The sequence below is a fragment of the Lissotriton helveticus genome, chromosome 2_2, assembly GCF_964261635.1.
Source record: "Lissotriton helveticus chromosome 2_2, aLisHel1.1, whole genome shotgun sequence".
Classification (NCBI taxonomy): Eukaryota; Metazoa; Chordata; class Amphibia; order Caudata; family Salamandridae; genus Lissotriton; species Lissotriton helveticus.
In genome coordinates, this window is record NC_136060.1 from 487,138,290 (window position 1) to 487,160,713 (window position 22,424).

A 22,424-nucleotide genomic window follows, 5' to 3' on the forward strand; every position below is an offset into this window, starting at 1 on the left:
AGTGTTAAAAGACATGCTGGACATATATGTAATTGCATATATAGATGACCTTCTGATATTTTCTCATTCGATGTTGGAACATGTACAGCATGTACGCAACGTGTTAGAACGTTTACTGGAGAACCGCTTGTATTGCAAGTTAGAAAAGTGCACCTTCCACACACAGGAAGTCCCCTTTATGGGGTACGTTGTGTCTCCTTGGGGCCTCCGCATGGATTCCACCAAGGTAGAAGCGGTTCTGGCATGGCCGGCTCCTCGTACTGTGAAAGAAATTCAAAGTTTTTTGGGTCTGGCTAATTTCTACAGGCGGTTCATTCAAAAATGTTCTGCCCTTGTGTAGCCCATCACGGCCTTGTTAAGGAAAGGAGTCCCTTTTTTATGGTCTCCTGAGGCTGACAGTTCTTTCCGACTACTGAAGGAGGCCTTTACTAGCGCACCTGTCTTGCGTCATCCAGATCCAGCCTTGCCCTTTGTGGTGGAGGTAGACGCTTCACAAGTAGCAGTGGGAGGGGTTCTGTCTCAGACAGATTCGGTTTCAGGCGAGTGTCATCCAGTAGCCTATTAATCACATAAGTTCACCCCTGCTGAATATAACTACGCAGTGGGAGATAAGGAACTTCTAGCCATTAAAAAGGCATTTGAAGAGTGGAGACAGTACCTACTAGATGCCAGATATCCTGCGGTAGTGTATACGGATCACCGTAACCCGCAATATATCAAAGCAGCCAAGGCGCTTTCCATGAGGCAATTGCGCTGGTCCCAATTTTTCAGTGAGTATGACTTCACCGTCCAATATAGACCAGGGAGAAGAAATGGCAAGGCGGATGCCCTATCACGATTGGGGTTTGAATCCCCTACGGATGTAGCAGAACAGACTTTCATCATCCCCAGAACGAGTATCATAGGAGGTATACTGACTGAGGAAGATTTCTTAGCACAAGTTCAGAGTAGTCAGGCCGCAGTGGACATGACGACTCTAGTGGGTTCACATGAGATTTCCACAAGGGGAGGGTTGGCTAATGTACAGGGGGGAGTTGTGTTACCTTCTAGAGAGTTACAGGAACAGGTTATGAGATGGTATCATTCTCATCCTGTAGCAGGCCATCCAGGTATCAAGAAAACTACTAAAGTTGTGAGAGACAGGTTTTGGTGGCCTGAAATGCTTAAAGAAATAGAATCCTTTGTTAAAACATGTCATGTATGCGCTCAAACCAAGGTATCACATCTCAATCCAGTGGGCCTACTCATGCCGTTGGCTTCCCCTCCTGGCCCTTGGCATACTGTGTCTCTTGATTTCATAGTGGAGTTACCACTCACTAAGATGAAAAACAACACCTTGTTAGTAGTGGTAGATTTATTCACGAAGATGGCCCATTTCGTGCCTTTGAAGGGGTGCCCACAGCAGGAGAATTGGCTTCCGTATTCATGCAACAGATAGTCCGACTCCATGGTTTCCCTTCCGTCCTGGTTTCTGATAAAGGTGCCCAATTTGTGTCACGATTCTGGAAGTGTTTATGTTCTTTGCTCCAGATCGAGGTCCGATTGTCCTCTAGCCACAACCCACAGACAGATGGACAGATGGAGAGGGTTAACCAGTGTTTTGAACAATACATACGTAATCAAGATTTGCAATCCCTGACGGACTGGGATGAGCTTGTATGGCTAGCTGAGATCTCATACAATAACAGTCCACACTCATCTATCAATACTACCCCATTTTTCTGTTCTTATGGTTATCACCCTAAGTTGTTGCCTTCAGGAAACCCTACTGATTGTTCAACTCCTGCCGCCACCGACAGAGTAGAGAGACTACAACAAGTACATAAGAATGCATTAGACAGTCTCGAGATGGCAAAGGTGAGATACACAGAAGGGGCGAATTTACACAGGAGGTTAGAACCTATTTACACACCAGGAGATGAGGTTTGGCTCTCCACGAAATACATAGCTCTGGGGGGGTCCACGCAAGTTCAACCCCAAATACATAGGCCCCTATAAGGTGGTGAAGATGATCAATCCTGTGGCCATGAAACTGGAACTTTCCCCTTCGTTTAAGATTCACCCTGTGTTCCATGTTTCGCTGTTGAAGCCGGTTGAACCGGGTACTAGATTGCCCCAGAAACCTGCTCCTTTGACTCTCCAAGATTCAGAAGAGTATGAGGTTGAGGCAATACTGGATTCCCGTAGAGTAGGGAAGAACCTCCAGTACTTGATCCATTGGAAGGGATATGGAGTAGAAGAGCGTACATGGGAGCCTGCGTCAAACATTCATGCACCTCGACTATTACGTGTCTATCATCAGAAACATCCTGACAAACCCAAACCCGGAGAGGGACGTTGTGGGGGGAGTGTGCTGTCATGCCCCGAGTTTCCCTACACACTGTCCCTTTAATTGAGACCACTATTTAAGTCACTAGAGCCCTTGGAGCCACTATTTAAGTCACTAGAGCCCTTGGAGCTTTACGTTCTTGCGTCTAGCTCCGTTGCTTTGGTGTTCCGTCCTGTTCCTGGTTGCCTGACTTCCTGATTAGTTCTTCCGGCTCGTATTGTTGTGCGGGAGTTTCTCCGACCTTCGCGCTTGTGTGCGAGCTTCGGCTTCCCTTCTCCCCCACTGAGTTCTTGTGAGTAGCGGGCGTCTTTAGTCCTGACGTCCGCTTCTGTTCCGTTACTGGTTGTTCCGTAACGTGGACTACCCTTAGTCTGGAGTTCCGCCCGGCGGCCGGGTTCTTCCCAGCCATCCGGCTGGGCTCAGCTTCAGTTCCCGTTCCTTCTTGTGGCTCATCCCGGCGGCCGGGCTTGGTCTCCGCCGTCCGGCTGGGCGTTTCTGCACATTTTCCCCCTCACTTGAGTCGCTTCGCCCGGCGGCCGGGCTTGGTCTCCGCCGCCCGGCTGGGCATCACTTTGGCCATTTAGTTAGTTAGGTTCCTTTCTGTTCAGTTGCATTTCCTTTACATTGGTGCTCCGCCCGGCGGCCGGGCTTGTTCTCCGCCATCTGGCTGAGCACTTAATTTTCTCCCTTCATTGTTCTTGGCTGTATACCTGTTGGCCCCATCATCAGTTCTACTCATTCCTTGGCCAGCTTCATTGTGTTCGGGGATTCTTGCGTGGACCCGAGTGGGGTGCAGAACTCAATCTTCACGACTTAGAATCACGGTAACAGCGCTGTGCGCTGCATACATATGTTGGCTAATGATATAACACTAACAGAAACCTAAATGTATGTTATGTATTTATAGAATTCCATGCAATGCAGCGGTGTTGGCATCAGGTCATTGTCATATTCGTCAGAATAGTGGATGTTTCCAGAAGTCTTCTACATTATACAGAGTGAGAGTTTTATACTTTAGGACATTGACACTCATATGTTCAAGGTATAAGAGAGTGGTTACTATTCTTTGTTTGTCACACTTGTAACAGCTCAAGACGAACTCCTACAAATCCCGCATATCCGTTCTACGACATAGACAAAACAAATGTGGTATGTAGTGGTCATATACATAATATAGACAAGGTATATATGTGTATTGTATCTTTATTTAGATAGATCGTATCTTTCTTTACAGCCCCACTGTTACCAGGAGTCCATTCTGAGTTGCTACGCATCCACTCCGAAGACTACAGTCAAGCTCTTTATTTCTCCCCCAACCTTTCCTTGTTTTGTCTCCCTGTTTTCCCCTGGCGAGCCTCTCGATACTCTAGTGTTTGATAGAGTCGGAAGGCCGTAGGGGAAGGCTGTGGAATATTCTTCGGATTCCTGACGCTCCTGCGGAACCTGCCTGGAAATTATTACAGTCCTCGCCTTTCACCCCGATGCAGCCTGAGGGTTTAGACCCAAGTTTGGAGAGCCAGGTTCAGGTGTTGTCTGACCTAGAGGAAGGGGCAACTGTAATCAGTGTCCTGGCCAATTGAAAAGAGAGAACGGGGAATGGGGTCAAGCACAATTGCACCTATCCTAAGTACTGTATAGTGAACAGATTTTGTAGGTGCCACGGACCGGAGATTCACAAGCTCCTAAATCTCCCAAGACAGATGCCTTGCTTACAACTCCATAATACACAACAGCCCAGCACACTAATACATTCCAATATTTCAACAAAAATAACAATAACAATATTCAAAATGATGGAAGCAGCAGTTCAGTGGAGTTCGATTGTAGTTCGTTCTTTATTTCTTCAATTAAAAAACTGTAGCCAACGCGTTTCGTCCTTCATGAACTTCTTCAGGGCTACAAATAACATATACAAATATATTACAAATACTATACATAAATGTACACTATTTACAAATACAATCAATTCTATGCATAAATACGTGTATTGAAGCACATCTTTAGCTTAACGTTGTACATTGCACAATGCAGTGTTGTATCATTAACAAAAACAACATTCCTATAGAACTCCACTGTTTATATTTATCATTTTCTTCACAGTGTATAAGTCATGACATGTAAGTTGAATAAGTGTATCAAGAGCTCTTTCTTTATATACAAGTATACTTATTTAAAATCTGGTGGGCTAGCAAAGTTTTACACATTATAACATGTCCCTATTCATGATCATTTACGCAGAGAGTTAGCATTTCTTACCGGAAAAAATAATGGTTTTAATTAATTTGGCAAAATGTCTTAAGTCACTCCACAGTGGCATCCAGCTTGAACTCAAGAGTGCCTAATATATTGGGATAGGAGTACATTTATTTAACCAGATAGTCCCCATCTAGTATTTTACAGCAATATCCATATTAAAAACGTGTAGTGCATACCTTTCGAATTTCTTTATTTTTATTTATATTCAGAGAGGTTGTGACAGCAGTGCTTCAATGACAAAATAGTCAATCCTAGGTTAAAAAACATATAATAAAGTGTATTGGTATCTGAACATACAAGTACTTTTCTTATAGAGCTACTTGCATTGGCAAATTCTTATTATATTGATCCTGTCCACTATTTCTTAGGGAGAGGGCTAGCTCCCTTAGTAATGGTCATTATTCCCTCTAATATGTACACTAAATTCAATATAAGTAAAACATTTATTTTAAAGCTCTATCTTAATCTCCCAATATTTTGATCATGATAGAGTTCATGGCACCAACTCTAGTAGCCCCAAATTCCTATTGGCTACATAAGCCAACTACCGTTTTTGTACTCAATAGTATTTTAGTAGCGCCATCTTGGAAGCCCCGAATTTCTATTCAAGGCATGAATTGGCTGTCACTTTATCAGAGTTAGACTAGATGTGAATCAGAGATAGACTAACGTTTACATAGTTTAAACGGTTTACCAAAAAGGTGCACTCTTTCCCAGTCTTTTTAAAAAAAATTATACCCCAACTACTTTGAAGTCGTTTAACAAAACGATGTATCCTATAGCCTTATAGTCACTTACTTTATCAGAAAAGTCAGAGCCGGCTCCATAGCATGGCATCTTCCATGGTCGAGAGATCGAAATGAACATGACCACCGTTTTTATAGCCCCCTAATTGGTAAGATGTGAATCACCTGGATCGTTTAAGTTCGATCATTGGCATTATTTAGTCCTATTTTATCAGCACCATTTTGAAATGTCTAAGTTGTTATGGACCCAACCCATAGTTCAACTTTTGTCGTGTATATTTCATGACAATAATATACCCAAGCCAAAGAATTCTAATATTCCTAATAGATAGAAAAAGTATTTCTGGTGTGTACAGTAAACACATCATAAAATTTAGAGAAATCTTCGTACTTCTTATTGATGTCCGTCTTCTAAGGTTACTACTCTTTTACTCCCGCCATTTTGGATCAGGAATCCGATAGTTTTCGTTATGACAGATATATCGTCTTTTGATACGGGCAGTTTCAGTAATTCTCGCTCGTTTCTACCGAGTATATTCCAGAAAATGCAATATTTATACATTTATTCTTTTAAGAATATATCGCACATAATGTTCATTGAGCACCGTGTTTAAATCGTCTCAGTGAAACAACTCGCAAAAGTGGGTGCCATTTTGGAAAGGTAACCAATGTAGCCATTCTTATAGTGATTCTTACTCATTTCGACTAGGTATATTAGGCAAAAGCACTGCTTGTTCTTAAATTTTTGGTAATATTTGTCAAACATTTTGTTATTCATACGTCTCATTTTTGGTTGCTTTACAAGACCACTCCTATTTGGGGGAGTTATTTTAAACGGTGGCTAATTAAAGCGATTTATTTTTAATTCTCGCTTATTATAAACAAGTAGTTTATATAAATGCGCTACTTGTTTACATATTCTTTGTTTTGGGTTTGAAAGTATTACACGTATTAATCAAGATGCATCTCGCTTTTAAGCATCTCAGTAAAAACGCTTGCATTTGAGGGTGCCATTCTAAAACGGTGACTTACGTAGTTCTAAGACACACAGTTATGATTATGTGTTAATTCTCACTTATTTTAGCAAGGATTTTTAATCTATTCATAGCGTAATTATATACATAATATATCTCTTCTAATCAGTACATACAAAATCCCCTAATGTAAAAAAGAACGAAAAAAATATATAATAATGGTAATTTTCTATCATAAATGGATCTAATATGCGAGGAATGAATTTCTTGGTCAAAACATTATTGCAAAATGCAGTAATTTGTAAAGTTTGTACATGTTCATCACGAAAGGACATCAATTAGAGCTTTTAAATTTCCACTATTTACTCTACCAGTGTTTACATTCATATTTTGAAATACTCATACCTGAGCAGGTTTAGTTAGTCCTAATTATACCTTGAGGCACTTCCCCAGGATATAGGACCTTTAGTAAATTGGTTGCCCATAACCCCATAAGTGATAGATTAGGAGATGGGAATGACCTGGAAACAGAGAAGGGGATAATAATAGCTCCAATCTAGTTTGGAAACCAGAGGATATACAGTCTTAGACATTTCAACAGTCTTTCCATATTTCTATAATAAATGATGTAATTCAGTATTCGTATTTAAACCCTCAACAGTTGTCCTGAGGCGACAAATCCAGCCTGCTTCCGCCTTCCTCAGTGCTGATTCTCTATCCCCACCTCTCAAGGGAGCCTGTATATGTTCAACGGCATGGAACCACACATCTTTTTCGGAGGGGTGTTGTTCATGTATATGTACTGCCACAGGATATTTAACATTGTTGTTTCTGATTGCTCCAATATGTTCCTGTATTCTGGTTTTCAAACATCTAATACTACTGCCTATGTATATTTTGTTACAGGTGCAGCCCAGTATATATACAGTGTGCGTAGTATTACAATTAATAAATGTTCGAATTGTGTATTCTCTATTTGTGTTATATTTAAACTTGTTTTTTCTATTCAGTCCAAATTTACTCGTTACACAGGTTCCACAAACAAAAAAAACCAGACGTTTTTTTGGGCAACCAAGATGCAACAGTTTTGTCATTCCTCTCTTCTCTAATATAGCTGGGACAGAGAATTTTTTGCAGATTCACTCCCCTCCTATATACTACTTTTGGTTTTGCAGAGATCGTACCGCATGGCATCTGTCCAGATGCCAACATATGCCAATTTTTTCGTAGAATATTGTAGAGGTGGTCGCTGTACATATTGTACTCTGTTATAAATAGTACTTCATCCCTTTTGTTATCATTGTCTCGTTTTTTTACATTGGTTCTCAATGTGATATCACGATCTATCGATAATGCCCGTGACTCTGCCTTCTCCAAAGAGCTTTTAGTGTATCCTCTTTCCCTAAAGTCACGTTTTAGTGTTTTGATGTGTTTTTGGAAATTATTTTCCTCACTGCAATTGCGGCGGGCCCTTATCATTTCCCCATATGGTATCGCATTGATAGTGCCTTTAGGATGGGCACTGTCGGCATGTAAAATGCTGTTACAGCCAGTTGTCTTTTTGAAGATATCACTCTGTATTTTGTTCTCTGATACATACAGTTTCAAATCCAAGAATTCAATGGATTTGCTCGAGTAGTTCAAAGTCATTTTAACATTGAACCTGTTATTATTCAGAAACTCATGATAGCCCAATAGTTCTTCAACCCCTTCATTCCAAATCAGTAAAACATAACCTATGTATCTACCATAGAATATGATGTTGTCACTCCATCTCTGAGCGCCAGGTCCCCAGGCATGCTCCGCCTCATACAAACCCATAAATAGATTTGCATAAGACGGAGCAAACCTGGATCCCATGGCTGTGCCCTGTCTCTGCAGGAACCAGTTATCATTGTGTAAAAAGGCATTCATGTCAAGGATCATCCGTGTCATCTCCATTATCATTAGTGTATGCTCCAAATTACTAGCATTGCGTTTATACAAGAAATGTTTAAGAGCATCCATGCCACAGTTGCTCTTAATACATGTGTACAAACTTTCCACATCAAGCGTTACAAAAAGTAAATCAGGACTGTCCCAAATGAAGTCATCTAGTTTGCAGAGGACGTCCTTACCATCCTTTAAATAAGATGGTAGTTTTTTTACAAAGGGCTAAAGGTACCCATCCACATATTGGGAAAGATGTTCAGTTGGTCCCCCATTCCCAGATATAATGGGTCGTCCTGGTGGGAAGCCCTCCCCCCTTTATGTATCTTTGGAAGAATATAGATACAAGGGTAACTGGAATCGTGTGCTTGTAAAAATTTGTACTCCCTGTCAGACAGTAAACCCGACTCGTGCCAGTCTCGTAAGCTGGAGTTTATATTGGATTCAATCTGTTTGGTCTCCTCTGCTAGGTTGTGTATTCCTTTGTCTGGTTTTGCTAGTGACAGGGCTAGGGGATTCCAGGAGACAGACTGGGGCCGCCCGGTGGTGAATAGAGAGATCAGCATCTAGATGGGAGGGAGGAGTTGCACCTGGGACATGAATAGGGCTGGGCCTTTCCTCTACAATGCCGGCTCCACCCCCTGTGGTGTGTCTGCTGTCTCTGCCCTGCACACTGAAAGAAGAGAAGGAAGACTGCCAACAGAGTGCCCCAGGACTGTACTTGCCTTCCACAATGCTGGCTCCACCTCCTGTAGGGCGTCTGATGTTCCTGCCCTGCATGGTGAAAGGAAAGGAGCAGTCTGGTAAACAGAGTGCTCAGGAACTGGTTTGGACTAGGCCCAGGCCCCTCTCCCCTCAGAGAACAAAGGATTTTGGGGTATAAGTATTGGGACCCTGCTCCCATGAAATTAGATCACTTCTGGAACTGACAACACAATACCTCTGCTGAGGAGAAGGCACCTGAAGAAACTGAGGAGAGACTATTCCCAAGCTGAAGTGCTGCTTGGGGATTGGCCTGCAGTCGTTGCCTGACTGCCAAAGAGAGGAGAAAGGACTTTGTGGACGTTACCTTTATTTTCAACTTGTGCAAAGATCTCCAAGGGCTTGGAAGAGAGCTTGCCCCCTGACCGAAGTCCCAGGACCAGTGGACTTCACCAGCCTTTCTGAATTGCTGCTGTTCCAGTGGCTACAGAGGCAGGGAGTGGTGACCGACTCTCACCACCGGCCTGGTGTCCTGTAGGCACCGCATTGAGTAACGTCAGCCTCGAACAACGCAAGCTCTGCACTCACTGATGCCATCAACGAGCCGTAGCCTGCACCGCAACGTTAAGGACACCGCAACGTGCGACGCCTCGCTACACCGACTCGTACTGGTCTGACCGACGTGGTCACTGCTGCTGACTTCGATTCCTGTGATCGCACCAGAGTTGGGCACTGCCTCGCACGCTTCGAGACGCACCGCTCGACTCGCACTGCTATCCGGACTGACCGACGCCAGCTCCCAAACTCCGGCTCTGGTGCCGCACCGTAAAGCTGGAAGCACCGCAACGAGCAACGTCCACCTCGAACAACGCAAGCTCTGAGCTCACCGACTCCGTCTCGACGCAGTCAATGAGTCGTAGCCTGCACTGCGACTGGAAGGACACCGTGACCTGCAGCGCTTTCTTTTTCTACACCACGACGAACCCCGGAACCGGCTCGCACATCCGTGCCGGCCGCCTCAAGGAAAAGGTACTGTGACTGAGTCTGTCGACATTTGAGTGGGCCCGGACCGCCGCGTTCCGTTGGATTTGTTAGACTCTGCGTTCTTTTCAGCAACGCTGTAGCCGGACAAGGCGACCGACTCGCACAGGACACTGAAATAAGCTTTTTTAACCTGAACTCTTGCAACTTAATAGTACTGTGGATTCTTTTTGTCGTTTATTAGTCTTGTGATAACTCTATATAAAGTACACTTATTTTTTATATAAAACCTATGTGGTGTCCACTTGTAGTGTTGTCACTGGGTTACTGTATGTGGTCACAACTGCTTAACTTACATAGTCTCTGAAATAAACCTTGACTGCTCGCGCGAAGCCGCCTAGAGGGTGAGCATGGGTTATTTTGGGAGAGTAATTCCCTTGCCCTGACTAGAGGAGAGGGTCCCTGCTTGTCACAAGTACCTACCTGTGCCAACCAGAGACCCAAATTCTAACAAATCCTTTGCCACTTCATACCCGAAAGGAGATTTAAGGTCCAGAGTGGTCCATTTCAGGAGCATATTGGATTCATACAAGCTGTTTTCAGCTGAATACTTCCAAGCTAAAAGGCTGAATCGAAATTTGCCTAGCATCGTGAAAGGTAAGTTGTTAACTGTATTGATTTGGGGCATTACGTGGTTTTGATTTCCAGATCCCCAGGCAGGCCGCGGGACCGCTTTCGGGCTTTTTATGCGGATGGCGTCCATTACTTCCCTATGGTTCATGGCAGTTGATGTTTTTTCTTCAAGTTGGTCTAAATGGCTGCTGTGAAATTTAATAAGAATGAACTGAAGAGAGAAGTAAGCATAATCTGAGCCTCCGGTCCTGACATAGAATTCAGCAAATCTTTCCCAATATTTCATGATCAGGTCCCACAGTTTTGGGGCTAATTAACACTTTTAGAGTGCTGTTGAGTGCAGTCTGGGTCCCTGTCACAAGCAGCTGCATCCAAGTAAAGTTCCTTCAGGTTGCTTTAGTTTTTTTCCCTCTGTTACATCTATTGTTGTGATTGATTACTTATTGCAATGCCATCTACCCCTGCCTATAATTGATTACATTCTTGGGCTTTAGAGGACCCCAAATCTGAAACTGCAGCTATCACAGGTGTCCAGGTATGAGAAGAGATACTCTTGATTCCATAGCGGAGGTTAAAGAGTGCAGCCATCAGTGGTGTAAAGTAAAATAATGAATGGGCCCCTGACTTACCCATATATCTCAGATACTCATAGGTTTTGGGCTGACGGCGGTCCCTTCAGGGGTGACCTCCGCTCCCCGTGCTGCGGTGGCACCATGGACCTACGTCATGCGTCAGGAGAATGCATCGCAATTGGCTATTTAGTTTTAAATGTCTTCAAAGGGCAGCTGCAGTTTATATAGTAGGAACACCACTTGAGTGTGTGCAAGAGGGTGTACTGGTCTTTTAAACTCTTCTTATATTCACTAGTGTGACACTTGAGTCCAAAGATTAATTTCTATTAGAGCGCACAATTTTAGTCTGACTGACTTACGACAGCGTTTAGTCATTTCAAATTTCTCATCTCCTTCAAGAACCATATACTATGCCTTTTACCCTAAGTGCACCACCGCTCCTTGCTAAAGATGAGCTGTATCTAGAATTACTATTGGCGGGTTGTATGACATCATATCGACAGCCCAAATATTCGATACAAAAATATCACAGAAAATACACTGAGGTCCAAAATATTGTCTGTATATACATATAATATGAAGTACCAAAGTGTCAACCACAAATCCAACAAACCAAAATATCGACTTTACATAGGAAGGTGCATATATTTAAATGTAATTAATATTTTCCCGAGGCTACGCATTAATTAACATTATTGTAACTAAAAAAAGTTTTTTTAATAAAAAGAACAAGTTGAAGCTCAATTCAAATTTATTTGGAATTGTGTGCTTGCCCTTTATCAGCAGAGGAATGATACATGTCATTTCTAAATTTGCATAGGTGTTTGACAATTTTAAGATTACAATTATGGACATTCGACCAAGAAATAATATGGAAGAGTATATAGTTAAAGTCCACCTGGATACATACATATTTGAGTATGTCATATCTGTGCAAAATACTCTCTGTGAGAAGTGCTTGTGTGTCAGGGACTCTATACTCCCTCTGTGATCCTGAGGTCTGTGCAGTTCGTAAGATGGGTTGTGTCCTGTTCATCAGTGATGTTCTGGGAGCTGTGATTTTTGTGTGTCTAGTAATTAGTAAAACGTATAATCTTCTGTTCCAGATGTGAAAGTGTGAAGTTTCGGGAACCAGAAAAGATAATTCATGAGCCCAGAGAACCCTGGTGGAATTATAAAGGTAAATCAATGTCTGTCTCTTCTTTCAGTGTACAGCACTTAGGCAACCGAAAGGGGTCCAGTACATGGTCTCTCTTTTCTTAGCGGGTTCATGTGTCTCATTTAAAAGTGCAAAGCACAAAACGCAGCACAGAGCTATAAGTACTACGACTAGCCTACGTCTGCTGTGATCCTCTGCACTTCGCCTGCCTTACGCAACGCACAGCCCCGCATCCTGGTGGCGTTGGATTTGTACTGAAAGCAAACCCTTCCAGCATACCCTTCCAGCTCGTATTCATATGCCGAGGCAGACTCAGAAGGATTGAATGCATTGGGTGCGCGCAGTAAACTTCATCACGCACGCAATGGGTTTACATTGAGAAATGAACATATGTCCCCATATTAGCATCTCTTTCTAGTAGGTGTTATTATTATTATTTTTTACACAAACCCAGGTTTGCCGATCTGAGTTGATTGTGCTTTGCATTAAAACCTACGGGTGTTTGAATCTTCCAGTGGTTAATTTGTAAAAACATAAGTGCCGGGGTTCTTTTCAGAAGGCAGCTTCGAGGGGGGTAACAAAGGCCCCCACAGCCCCCGCAGTGCGGGAGGGCCCCAAGCTCCAGGGGGCCCCTCGGCACACTACCATAGCAGCCCGAAAGATCCAGAGTGAGCTCTGCAGTGTCTTAGGCAATATGCCCACATACTGACCAAGTAATCACACGGACACCATAGTATGGGAGTAGGAACTGGCCCAGGGCACCTGCCCACGGCCCCTTCTTATTAACAGGGTCACCTGACTGGTGACGCCTGTGGTGGGTGGGTGTAAAGTATATTACATCACAGGCTGACCACTACACTGTATCCATTCCAGCCAGATACTATAAGCCCCACTGACTGCACAGCTCTTAACTTGGCTGACAGGCTTGAGAAGGGTCGCTCAGCTCCCGGCTAGCTACAATGTTTTACGTGATACAGCGCATTTTTTGACGACGTGAGCCCCCATGATTTAATTTGGCCAATCACCATAGACGTCGTGGGCGGGCACGGCTGCGCGGCATAGTTTCAGTTGTTGTACAGCCAGCACACTGGGCCTGCCACAGCAGCTCTGGGGTGGGGGGGGGGGTCGTTTTGATTTGGCCGTGGTGGTGCATCAGCATGACTGCCTGGGCAGGTGCAGCCTGCAGCGAGTCGAGTGCAGCCAGTTCTGCCAATGCTATGCACGTTGGTCGGAGAGGTGTGTTCGATCTGGACTGCGGCCGTGGCCCTGCCTGGGACTATATGTGTCTAGGGCTATCGTCGCAGCTGACCCGCACCATCAATGGTGCTCGCTCGCAACTGATAAAGTAAGTGAAAAGTATCACGCACTGTTTCTTTTTGTCTTCCAACTGTAATATACTTTTAGGAGCCGCAAGTCATACAGCCTGCATACAATTACGTACAACAGCTCTGCATGTAGCCTGCACACAAATAATTCAGCCACGCAAGTAAAGTCAGTGCAGCACTGCAGCAGAACATAAAGAGAACACTCGAGTCGACTTCTGCTTGTTAAATTCTACAATACTCTGCGTTATCAGTGAAGGGTGGGCTGGAGTCAGGCGCGCAACACCCATTGGGCTCACGGGGCTTCAGCCCCCTCCCCCCCCCCCCCCCCCTAGTGTGTGTGTCAGCCCTGGGCTGAGACGGCTTCGCAGGCTGGCGACCATCTGACTGCAGCCGCACCAGCGTACTTAACAGGTCTTTACAAGACCATTTACTTATAAATGGGGCGTTTGTTGTGTTTTCACGCCTTCTTGCAGCCACTCTGTCTATGGTTGGAAGTATTAGCCCACTCCGAAATATTTTTCAGCCCCCCCTCCGAAATTTGGCTCTAGTTGCCCGCCTGGCTCGAGTCAGTCTGATTGGGAATTACGAGTTAACATGCATGCCCCCTCAATGTCTAATTATCGTGTACATCAAGCGGAACATGCCTCTGTAAGTGAGTGAGTGTTGTACTTAAGGCCATTTAACAGGTCCGGACCAGCAGGCAGTTTTGGCCCAGTGGCGGCAGTAGCACCTTTATTTGTCTGACTTTAGCCCCATTAATATCCTGATGCGCAGTGATGTCCCACTGAATGCTGAGCCGTTTAATAGCGCTAACTCGGCCCGAAGGTATTGAAGGGCACCAACCGAGTGCTCGGGGTCTTGTGTGATGCTGGGGCAGTCAGACGCTCACTCCACAGCATCAGCATGCTCACAGGTGTACCGAGAGAGAGAGATTGTGGCCCCCCTGTCTGTCTGCTCACATGCAGGGGGCTCAGGGGTGCCATCCTCTCCGCTGTCTCGCTTGTAGTGCCCTGCGGCGCAGGGTAGCGCTCTAGCCTACCCGCGCCTGCTAGGACACGTTAGTACGAGCGCGTGTCGTCACGCGCGCGCTATAAAAATAAAGGGGCGTGGCCGCGGAGACAGTCCGGAGCCGCGAGTGAAACTAAAGCCGGCTCACTGTGTTCTTTGCTGCTCCAGCGCCGCCATAAATAGCGCCAGCGCTAACAAGAACACCACATTGGCGACGAGGGGCTTATCGACCCCATGCTGTGCTGGGTGCCCCCCCCTGAGACTTTGGTGAGCCTGCTTCATGGGCCATAGTGTTCAGGCCCAGTGAGACCACGAGGGCCTCGTGTGAACCCACTGCTGGATCATTGGTGCTGCCTGCTGCTGCCAGAGGGCCTGTGCAGCCCCACTTCAGCCTGCCTCTGTGGGCATTGCACTGCTACAGCCACGAGGGACACGCCATCGCCATACCTTGGCTTGCAGTCAGCCTACCGGGGAGTGCCACGTGGACCCTTCATTGAGGCCAGGGCTGTACACCACGCAGGCGACCATCTGCAGAGAAGGGAGGGAGGACCGTCCACTCGAGCCCCACCCGACATAGTCACCACCGACCCCGGCCAGACGCCCGCCAACACGCCCGTGAGGTGGGTGAGCAGCACACGTGTCGCGGAGCGCGCCACGCACGGGCCAAAAGGGCACTGATTCCCGCCATAGAGCCGTTTGTCGTCGACGGAGCTCCGTCGTCCCTCTCTCCACGATGGAGGGACTGGGTTGACCATCTACAAATCTACTTCGAGGGAGCAGGCACGGCTCGAGAAAAGCGCAGAGCACTACCTCTTCACCTAGGAGGAAAGGATATCTACCGTATATACAAAACGGTAGTGGAAACCACGCCAAAGACGTTCCATACCCTCCTCACCGCCTTAAACGTGCATTTTGAACCCATGGCAAGTAAAGACTATGAGAGGTTTATTTTCCGCCAGGCTAAGCAAGAAGCAGAGGAGTCATTGGACGTGTTCCACGGGAGACTGAAGGAATTGGCCAGCACGTGTGGATTCCGTGATGAACAGGAGGAAATTCGAAGACAGATAATTCAAGGATGTTATTCCTCCAAACTGATGGTCACCATCCTCCAGGAAGACGGCAAGCCGCTAGCTGACATCCTCAAGCTGGGGCGCTCCAAGGAGATATCGCAGGCCACAGCCTCTCATATGGAAGCAGCCCTCCACCGTCCCATCAAAACGAAGCAAGTCAACATGGCGGAGAAAGCAAACGTCGTCAGGCCAAAAGCACGCCAATATGCTAACAGGAAACAGCCGGACAAGCGTAAAGAGTGTGGGTACTGTGGGGGACCGCCCCACCGCATGCAGGACTGCCCGGCAAAAGGAAAGAGGTGTAGCGCCTGTGGTTGGATGAATCACTATGCGGCAGTGTGCCGGTCGACGAAGTCAAAGAAGGAAGCTGCGCAAGCTGTAGTGGAGGAGCGAGGCAGCGAAGACATGGACGACGACACAAGGGATTATCTGGTCCACTACGTGTTCGCGATCGACCAAACGTGGCGGAGGAAGCGACGTCTACCAAAATGCCGAATCAAAGTCCATCAGAAGGAAGTGAGGGCCACCATCGACACCGGAGCATCCATTGAACTGATGGCAGCCAACATGTACAACCAGTTGCGTACAAATCCCCCTCTCCGCGAAGCAAGGATCAGGGTATTCGCATATGGGCAAAAGACGCCAATTCTGCTCATAGGATGTTTCAAAACGGATCTGCAACACCAGGGCCTTAAAGTCCCTACCACTGTGTACGTCACCAAAGAAGGCACCGGCATGCTAATTAGCGGACAGTCAGCAGAAGAGCTGAGGCTCATATAGTTCGCCATGGCAGTGCTGGAGGACGAGCTAGAGGCCATTCTAGAAGAATTTGGGGGCGTCTTCAAAGGCATTGGATGCCTGAAAGGGAAAGAGGTCTCCCTCCACATCGACCTATCGATCCAACCAGTGGCGCTGAGACACAGACGCATCGCGTTCCATTTGAGGAAAAAGGTCGAGGAAGAACTGGAGGCGTTAGAGAAACAGGGCATTATCGAGACCGTGGGTGTCTCCGATTGTGGTGGCTCGGAAGCCGAAACAATCAGGACAAGTCCGGATTTGTGTGGACATGCGCCTCCCAAACGTCGCCGTATAGAGGGAGCGACATCTAACCCCAACCATCGACGACATACTGGGGGAGTTGAACGGAGTGAGATGGTTCCCCAAGATGGATCTCCGGTCGGGGTATCACCAGCTGCCACTACACCCGGACTCCCGATATAAAACCTCCTTCTCCACGCACGTAGGCCTCAGAGGATACCGACGCCTCAACTTTGGGATCTCAAGTGCCGCTGAGGTGTTCCAAAACTCCATCCGGGAGGTCCTCAGTGGGCTCCCAGGAGTCTTAAATGTGAGCGATGACTTGCTCATCTATGCATCATCGGTGGAAGATCACCACCAGAGGCTAAGGGGAGTGCTACAAAGGATCCAAGAGTCCGGCCTGACCCTACACCGGGAGAAGTGTCAATTTCTGAGAAATAAAATCAGCTTTTTTGGTTACACATTCTCGGATCAAGGAATTGCCCCGGACCCCGAAAAAGTGAGGGACGTCCAAGAAGCCCAGGAGTTTCCTAGGCATGGTGAACTTCTGTGGCGCTTCGTCCCCGATCTTTCCAACCTCACCAAACCTTTGAGGGAACTGACAAAGTCCACCACGACATGGCAGTGGGGCCCAGAACAAGAGCAAGCATTCAAAGCCACGAAACGGGCTCTGTCAGCAGACACAACCCTGTCCTATTTTGATCCGTCCCGGTCCACCAACGTCGCAGTAGACGCCAGCCCGTATGGGCTAGGAGCAGTCCTAACTCAACTACAGGGCAATGGAGAATGGGCCCCGATTGCATATGCCAGCCGCTCCTTAACGGACACAGAGCAAAGATACTTGCAGATAGAGCGGGAAGCAATCGCCATCCACTGGGCCTGTCGACACTTTCACATGTACGTATATGGCCACCCTTTCACCGTGTCGACGGACCACAAGCCGCTCATACCCCTGTTTCAAGGCTCGGTGTCCAAACCCCCACCACGGATTGAGAAGTGGATACTCCAGCTCCAAGGTTATGACTACAGAGTAGAGTACAAACCTGGATCATCGAATCCCGCCGACTAACTCTCGAGACATCCCCGGACGGCCACCCAGGTGGAAAGAGAGGAAGCGGAAGATACTGAAGAATATGTCCGGCTGGTACTGGAGAGGGCTCGACCCCTACCAATGAGCCTGGAGGCCATCATCGAAGCCACACAGGGAGACGAGTGTCTACAATTGGTCGCCGAGGCTGTCCAAGCAAACGACTGGCGCCCGATCCAAACCACCATTAACAGGCGGACATTGGGGGCGGAGCCACGGAGGCGAGCGAAATGGCCGCTTCGGAGTGAAGCTCCTCCATGCGGGCGGCCTAAGACGATACCAGCTATGTGACCCGGTGCCTTCCGGACCCACGCTGCTGCCGCTCCGGATGCGGACATTGCCGTGACCAACTGGGCGACTTCTGAGGCTTCGTGAGGAGCCCGCCACGGACGGAGGGGAACGCGGGCCGATCGGGCCCTGCCGCCATCTTCCCTAACTGCGCCAGGGAGACGGGTAAGGGCGACGTGGCGCTCGGCGGCTGAGCCTCTGCCTGGCCGCTCGCGGGGTTCGGACGCGCACTCTCGCCTTTGGTCACTCGCGGGCTCGGGGAGGGGGGCGCCGGTCTCCGGGGCGCGGCTGTGGCGCTGGGCCTGGCCGCGCGTTGGAGCCGGGGCCTCGATTTTCGGGCCTGCTGCGGGGCTTGGGTGGGGGGCGGGGCTGTCCGCCCGGCAGCGACCGGGGTCGGGGGTGGCGGCGGTTGGGTCGTCGTTGCGCTCTGCCTCTCCCCATAGGCGGCCCCATCAGGCACACGCGCGTGGAGGCCCGAGGAATCCATCTGCCCTGCCACACTTCACACCGGTGGGGGGCGCTTCCCAACAGTGCCAGCCGCAGCCGCAGCCTCTGCCACAACACAGCGAAAATTGGCGCAGAGAAACCCTGCTTTTTGAAGTGGCCGGCGAATGCGAAGGGGGGACTGACACCGCACGCGGCCACTTGAGTGCTGCGACCCCCCAGTCCATCGCGGCGCGCTGTGATCGTGCCTTCACCTGGGACCTGGTTCTGCCCTATCACGACCTACCGTCCAGTCTGCGGTTTTTCACTCTTCATTGGGCGCCTCTGCCGCGCTTGCTGCCCAGACCATGGGGAAGAGAGACCCGAATCAACGCAAATTGAGTTTTGACAAAATGTCTCTCCACACCGCGGATCCTCCGCCCAGCTCATCCAGCGGGGCCTGTGGCTCTGCGGACTTGGGCTACACTGCCGCCATGGTAGCCACCATGATGACCGAGATGCGCGCTGGCTTCAAGGCGCTCGACACCCGCTTCGATGGCCTAGAAAAGAAACATGCGGACATGGGCACTACAGTGCAGGCTCACGACAGGAGGCTGGACTTGGCCGAATCCAGGATTTCGGATGGAGAGGACAGTGCCGCCAAAGCGCTTAAACGTTTGGAAAGAGTGGAAAAAATCCTTAAGGACGTGGCCATGAAAAATGAGGACTTAGAAGCACGTGGTCGACGGAACAACCTACGAATTCTTGGTGTGGCGGAGACGACTGCGACGGGTCGCTTTGACACTTTTGTAGAACATCTCCTCATTGAACTATTCGGCAGAGACACCTTTACGTCTGGCTTTGTGGTCGAGCGTGCGCATCGGTCCTTGGGCCCTAAACCTCACTCTGGTCAGCCTCCGCAACCTATAATCGCCAGTCATGAACTTCCGGGATCGGGACACTGCGCTACGCGCTGCCCGTGAGGCCGGCGAAGTACGCTGGCAGGGCAGTGTCCTATCATTTTTCCCGGATTTCACTCTCATGGTGCAAGAAGCCCGCCGCAAATTTAATGGGGTCAAAGCGACACTGCGCAACCTTGGCTTGAAGTACGGAATGTTGTATCCAGCCCGCTTAAAAGTGGAGGTGAATGGGAGATTCCGAATCTTTGACACCCCCACAGACGCTCAGGAGTTCTGTCATGGATACAGGCGGCAGGGCTCACCGCCGGCTTCTGAATCCGCGACGCGATCCCCGGCCCGGACGGACACGCAGTCCAGTGCAGATCTTTTTGCTGAGACTGGCCAGGGATGAATGAACCTTGCTGTTGGATGATCATTGCCACATTGCTGCACCCGGCCCGGTGTTCTGTCGATTTGACATAGTTTCCTATTTCTCTGTCGCTTGTTTAAATGCTTTTATGACTTTGGTCGCCTTGATTGGTGCGCCCGCATGGAGTGGTGTTGCCACCCCCTATGGCGTATGCCTTAATGTTTCCCTTCTTTGGGGTTTTGATCTATGTTTTGCCTTGTTGTTTGAGGTTATTGTTATTGCATGCTCAGTTTTGTACCTCGTACCAGAGCCAGTTTGGGGTTTGCCTCTCTGGGGTCAGTGGGAGGTTGGGTGGTGGGTTGCGGGTGGGGATTGTGTTTTATGTATGTTCCTTTTTTATGGTGAGTGCTGATAGAGCTCCTGGAAGTGGATTGTTTGATGCTAGCGAGATTTACTTTCCTTCTGATGCAGCACTATGGCCAGGGTAGGTTTGCAGACTGGCCCGTCTAGGCTCACGCTTATGTCATGGAATGTGCGGGGATTGAATAACACACGCAAGCGTAGGCAGGTACTGAACTATGCGGCACATCATAAGGTGGATGTGCTCTTTTTGCAGGAAACACATTTGGCGCAGAACGACGTTTCTTCAATGGCTCAGGGCTGGGGCAAACCTAGAATATTCTCGAATTACAGCAACTACTCCAGGGGAGTTGCGGTCTTTGTGCACAAGCGTGTCCCCTTTGTGTTTCACTGTAGTGCGACAGACGCTGAAGTCCGTTATGTGCTTGTTTCAGGCGCGCTGTTTGGGTATAAGATTACACTGGTTGGAGTATATGGTCCCAATGTAGATTCCCCCGCCTTTTTTCATGACTTACAAATGCTGCTGCTATACTCAGACATCGATCTATTAGTGATGGGGGTGATTTTAACCTACTACTGAATCCGGCCAGAGACAGCACCTCCCCTTCCCCAGACTGCAAACCTCAAGCCCGCTCAGTCCTCACAGAGATTTTCACTCACTTTTCCCTCATCGACATTGAAGCCCGGCTGCGCCCTGGCGCCCCTGAGTATACACATCATTCTGGCTTCCACAACACTAGCACTAGGATTGATTACTGGCTCCTATCCCCCGGTGTCGCTGGTTGGGTGGAAGGTCTCTCCACTCTGCCGCGTACGCTGTCCGATCACTCTCCCATTACTTTGACGCTGCTGCTTTCTAGACTGGGTGGTTATGAACGGCAGTGGCGGTTTCCGAGCAGAGCACTGTAGGATCCAGTCTTTAGGGAAGAGATCCGCGAAGCTATTGACGAGTACTTTGACAACAACACTGGCTCGGTGACCTCCTGGGCTACACTCTGGGATGGTTTCAAAGCCACCATTCGCGGGACATGCATAGCAAAATATGTGGGGGCTCTGCGTGATATACGTTCTACACTGTCCCGCATTGAGGGGGAACTTACTACATTAGAGAGGTACCTTATTGCTTCTCCTTCCACAGCGAAAGAGGCCAGACGTCTGACATTACTGATGGAATTCAGGGACGCTGCTGACAAAGAGCTGCACTTTTTGGGTAAACACCACACGGCTCGTCAGTACGGCGAGGGAGAGAGACCGTGCAGGCTCCTTGCACAGATGCTCCGTCCTCCCCACCAGGCAGCCTATATCTCAGAGATTGTGGACGTGCGGGGCACGCGACACTACTCCACCCCTGCTGTCTGTGACACTTTTTTGCAGTACTACAAGACTTTATATACTTCCTCGCTAGCGGACGAGCGGCGCGACCCTGGCCCTTACATAAATGAGATTGCCATGGTGTACCTCGAAAAGTATATGCAAGACTTTCTAGCTATGCCCATAATCCCTGACAGCATTGTCGAGGCCATCGATTCACTGCGCAGCTCCTCGGCCCCGGGCCTGGACGGCTACTCGGCCGATTTTTATAAGGAATATAAAGAAGAATTGGTGCCGAAACTGGTAGAGGTCTATGCGGAGGCCCTTGAATCTGGCGTTCTCCCTCCCACACTCAGGGAAGCGGTGATTGTTCTTCTCCCCAAGCCTGACCGCGACACCTCCCTGTGCAGCTCCTACAGACCTTTATCTTTGTTGAATTTAGATTATAAGATCTTAGCCAAAGTCCTGGCGATCCGACTGTCCCTACTGATGGGATCTATTATCTCTCCTGCCCAATCTGGTTTCGTACTGCACGGGTCCACATCTCTAAACTTGCGCACACTGTTTTTGGTTCTGCACAGGATGGACCCGGCCACCCCAGCTGCTGCGGTGTTCTTAGACACCAAAAAGGCGTTCGACACTTTAGAATGGCCCTTCTTCCTGTCGGTCATGCGTCGCATGGGTATGCCGGAATTGTTTGTGGCAACTGTCGAGCTGCTGTACACTGCGCCGACTGCCCGGATCCGTTTAAATGGCACTATCACCACTAACTTCTCCCTTTCCCGTGGCACCCGTCAGGGCTGCCCATTGTCCCGTTTGTTGTTCATCCTGGCTATGGACCCTTTGGTGCGTCATCTTCAGGAGACCCACCTCCACGAGGACTCCAGTTTCGCACTGGCCCGCTCTTAATTTCCCTATATGCGGATGACATGATATTGTATGTCCGAACTCCTCAAACGAATCT

At 48.3% G+C, this 22,424-nt stretch overlaps 1 protein-coding gene across 4 annotated transcripts in view; it reads left to right on the forward strand.

Annotated features, from left to right (window-relative positions):
* Positions 1-22,424, forward strand: part of LOC144821906 (uncharacterized) — a 545,035-nt gene that overhangs the window by 346,793 nt on the left and 175,818 nt on the right. For all 4 annotated transcript variants that reach the window (XM_078679053.1, XM_078679054.1, XM_078679055.1 and 1 more), the window contains one exon: positions 12,229-12,302. In XM_078679053.1, coding sequence (XP_078535179.1) covers positions 12,229-12,302 — 74 coding nt within the window. The remainder of the gene's footprint in view (positions 1-12,228; positions 12,303-22,424) is intronic.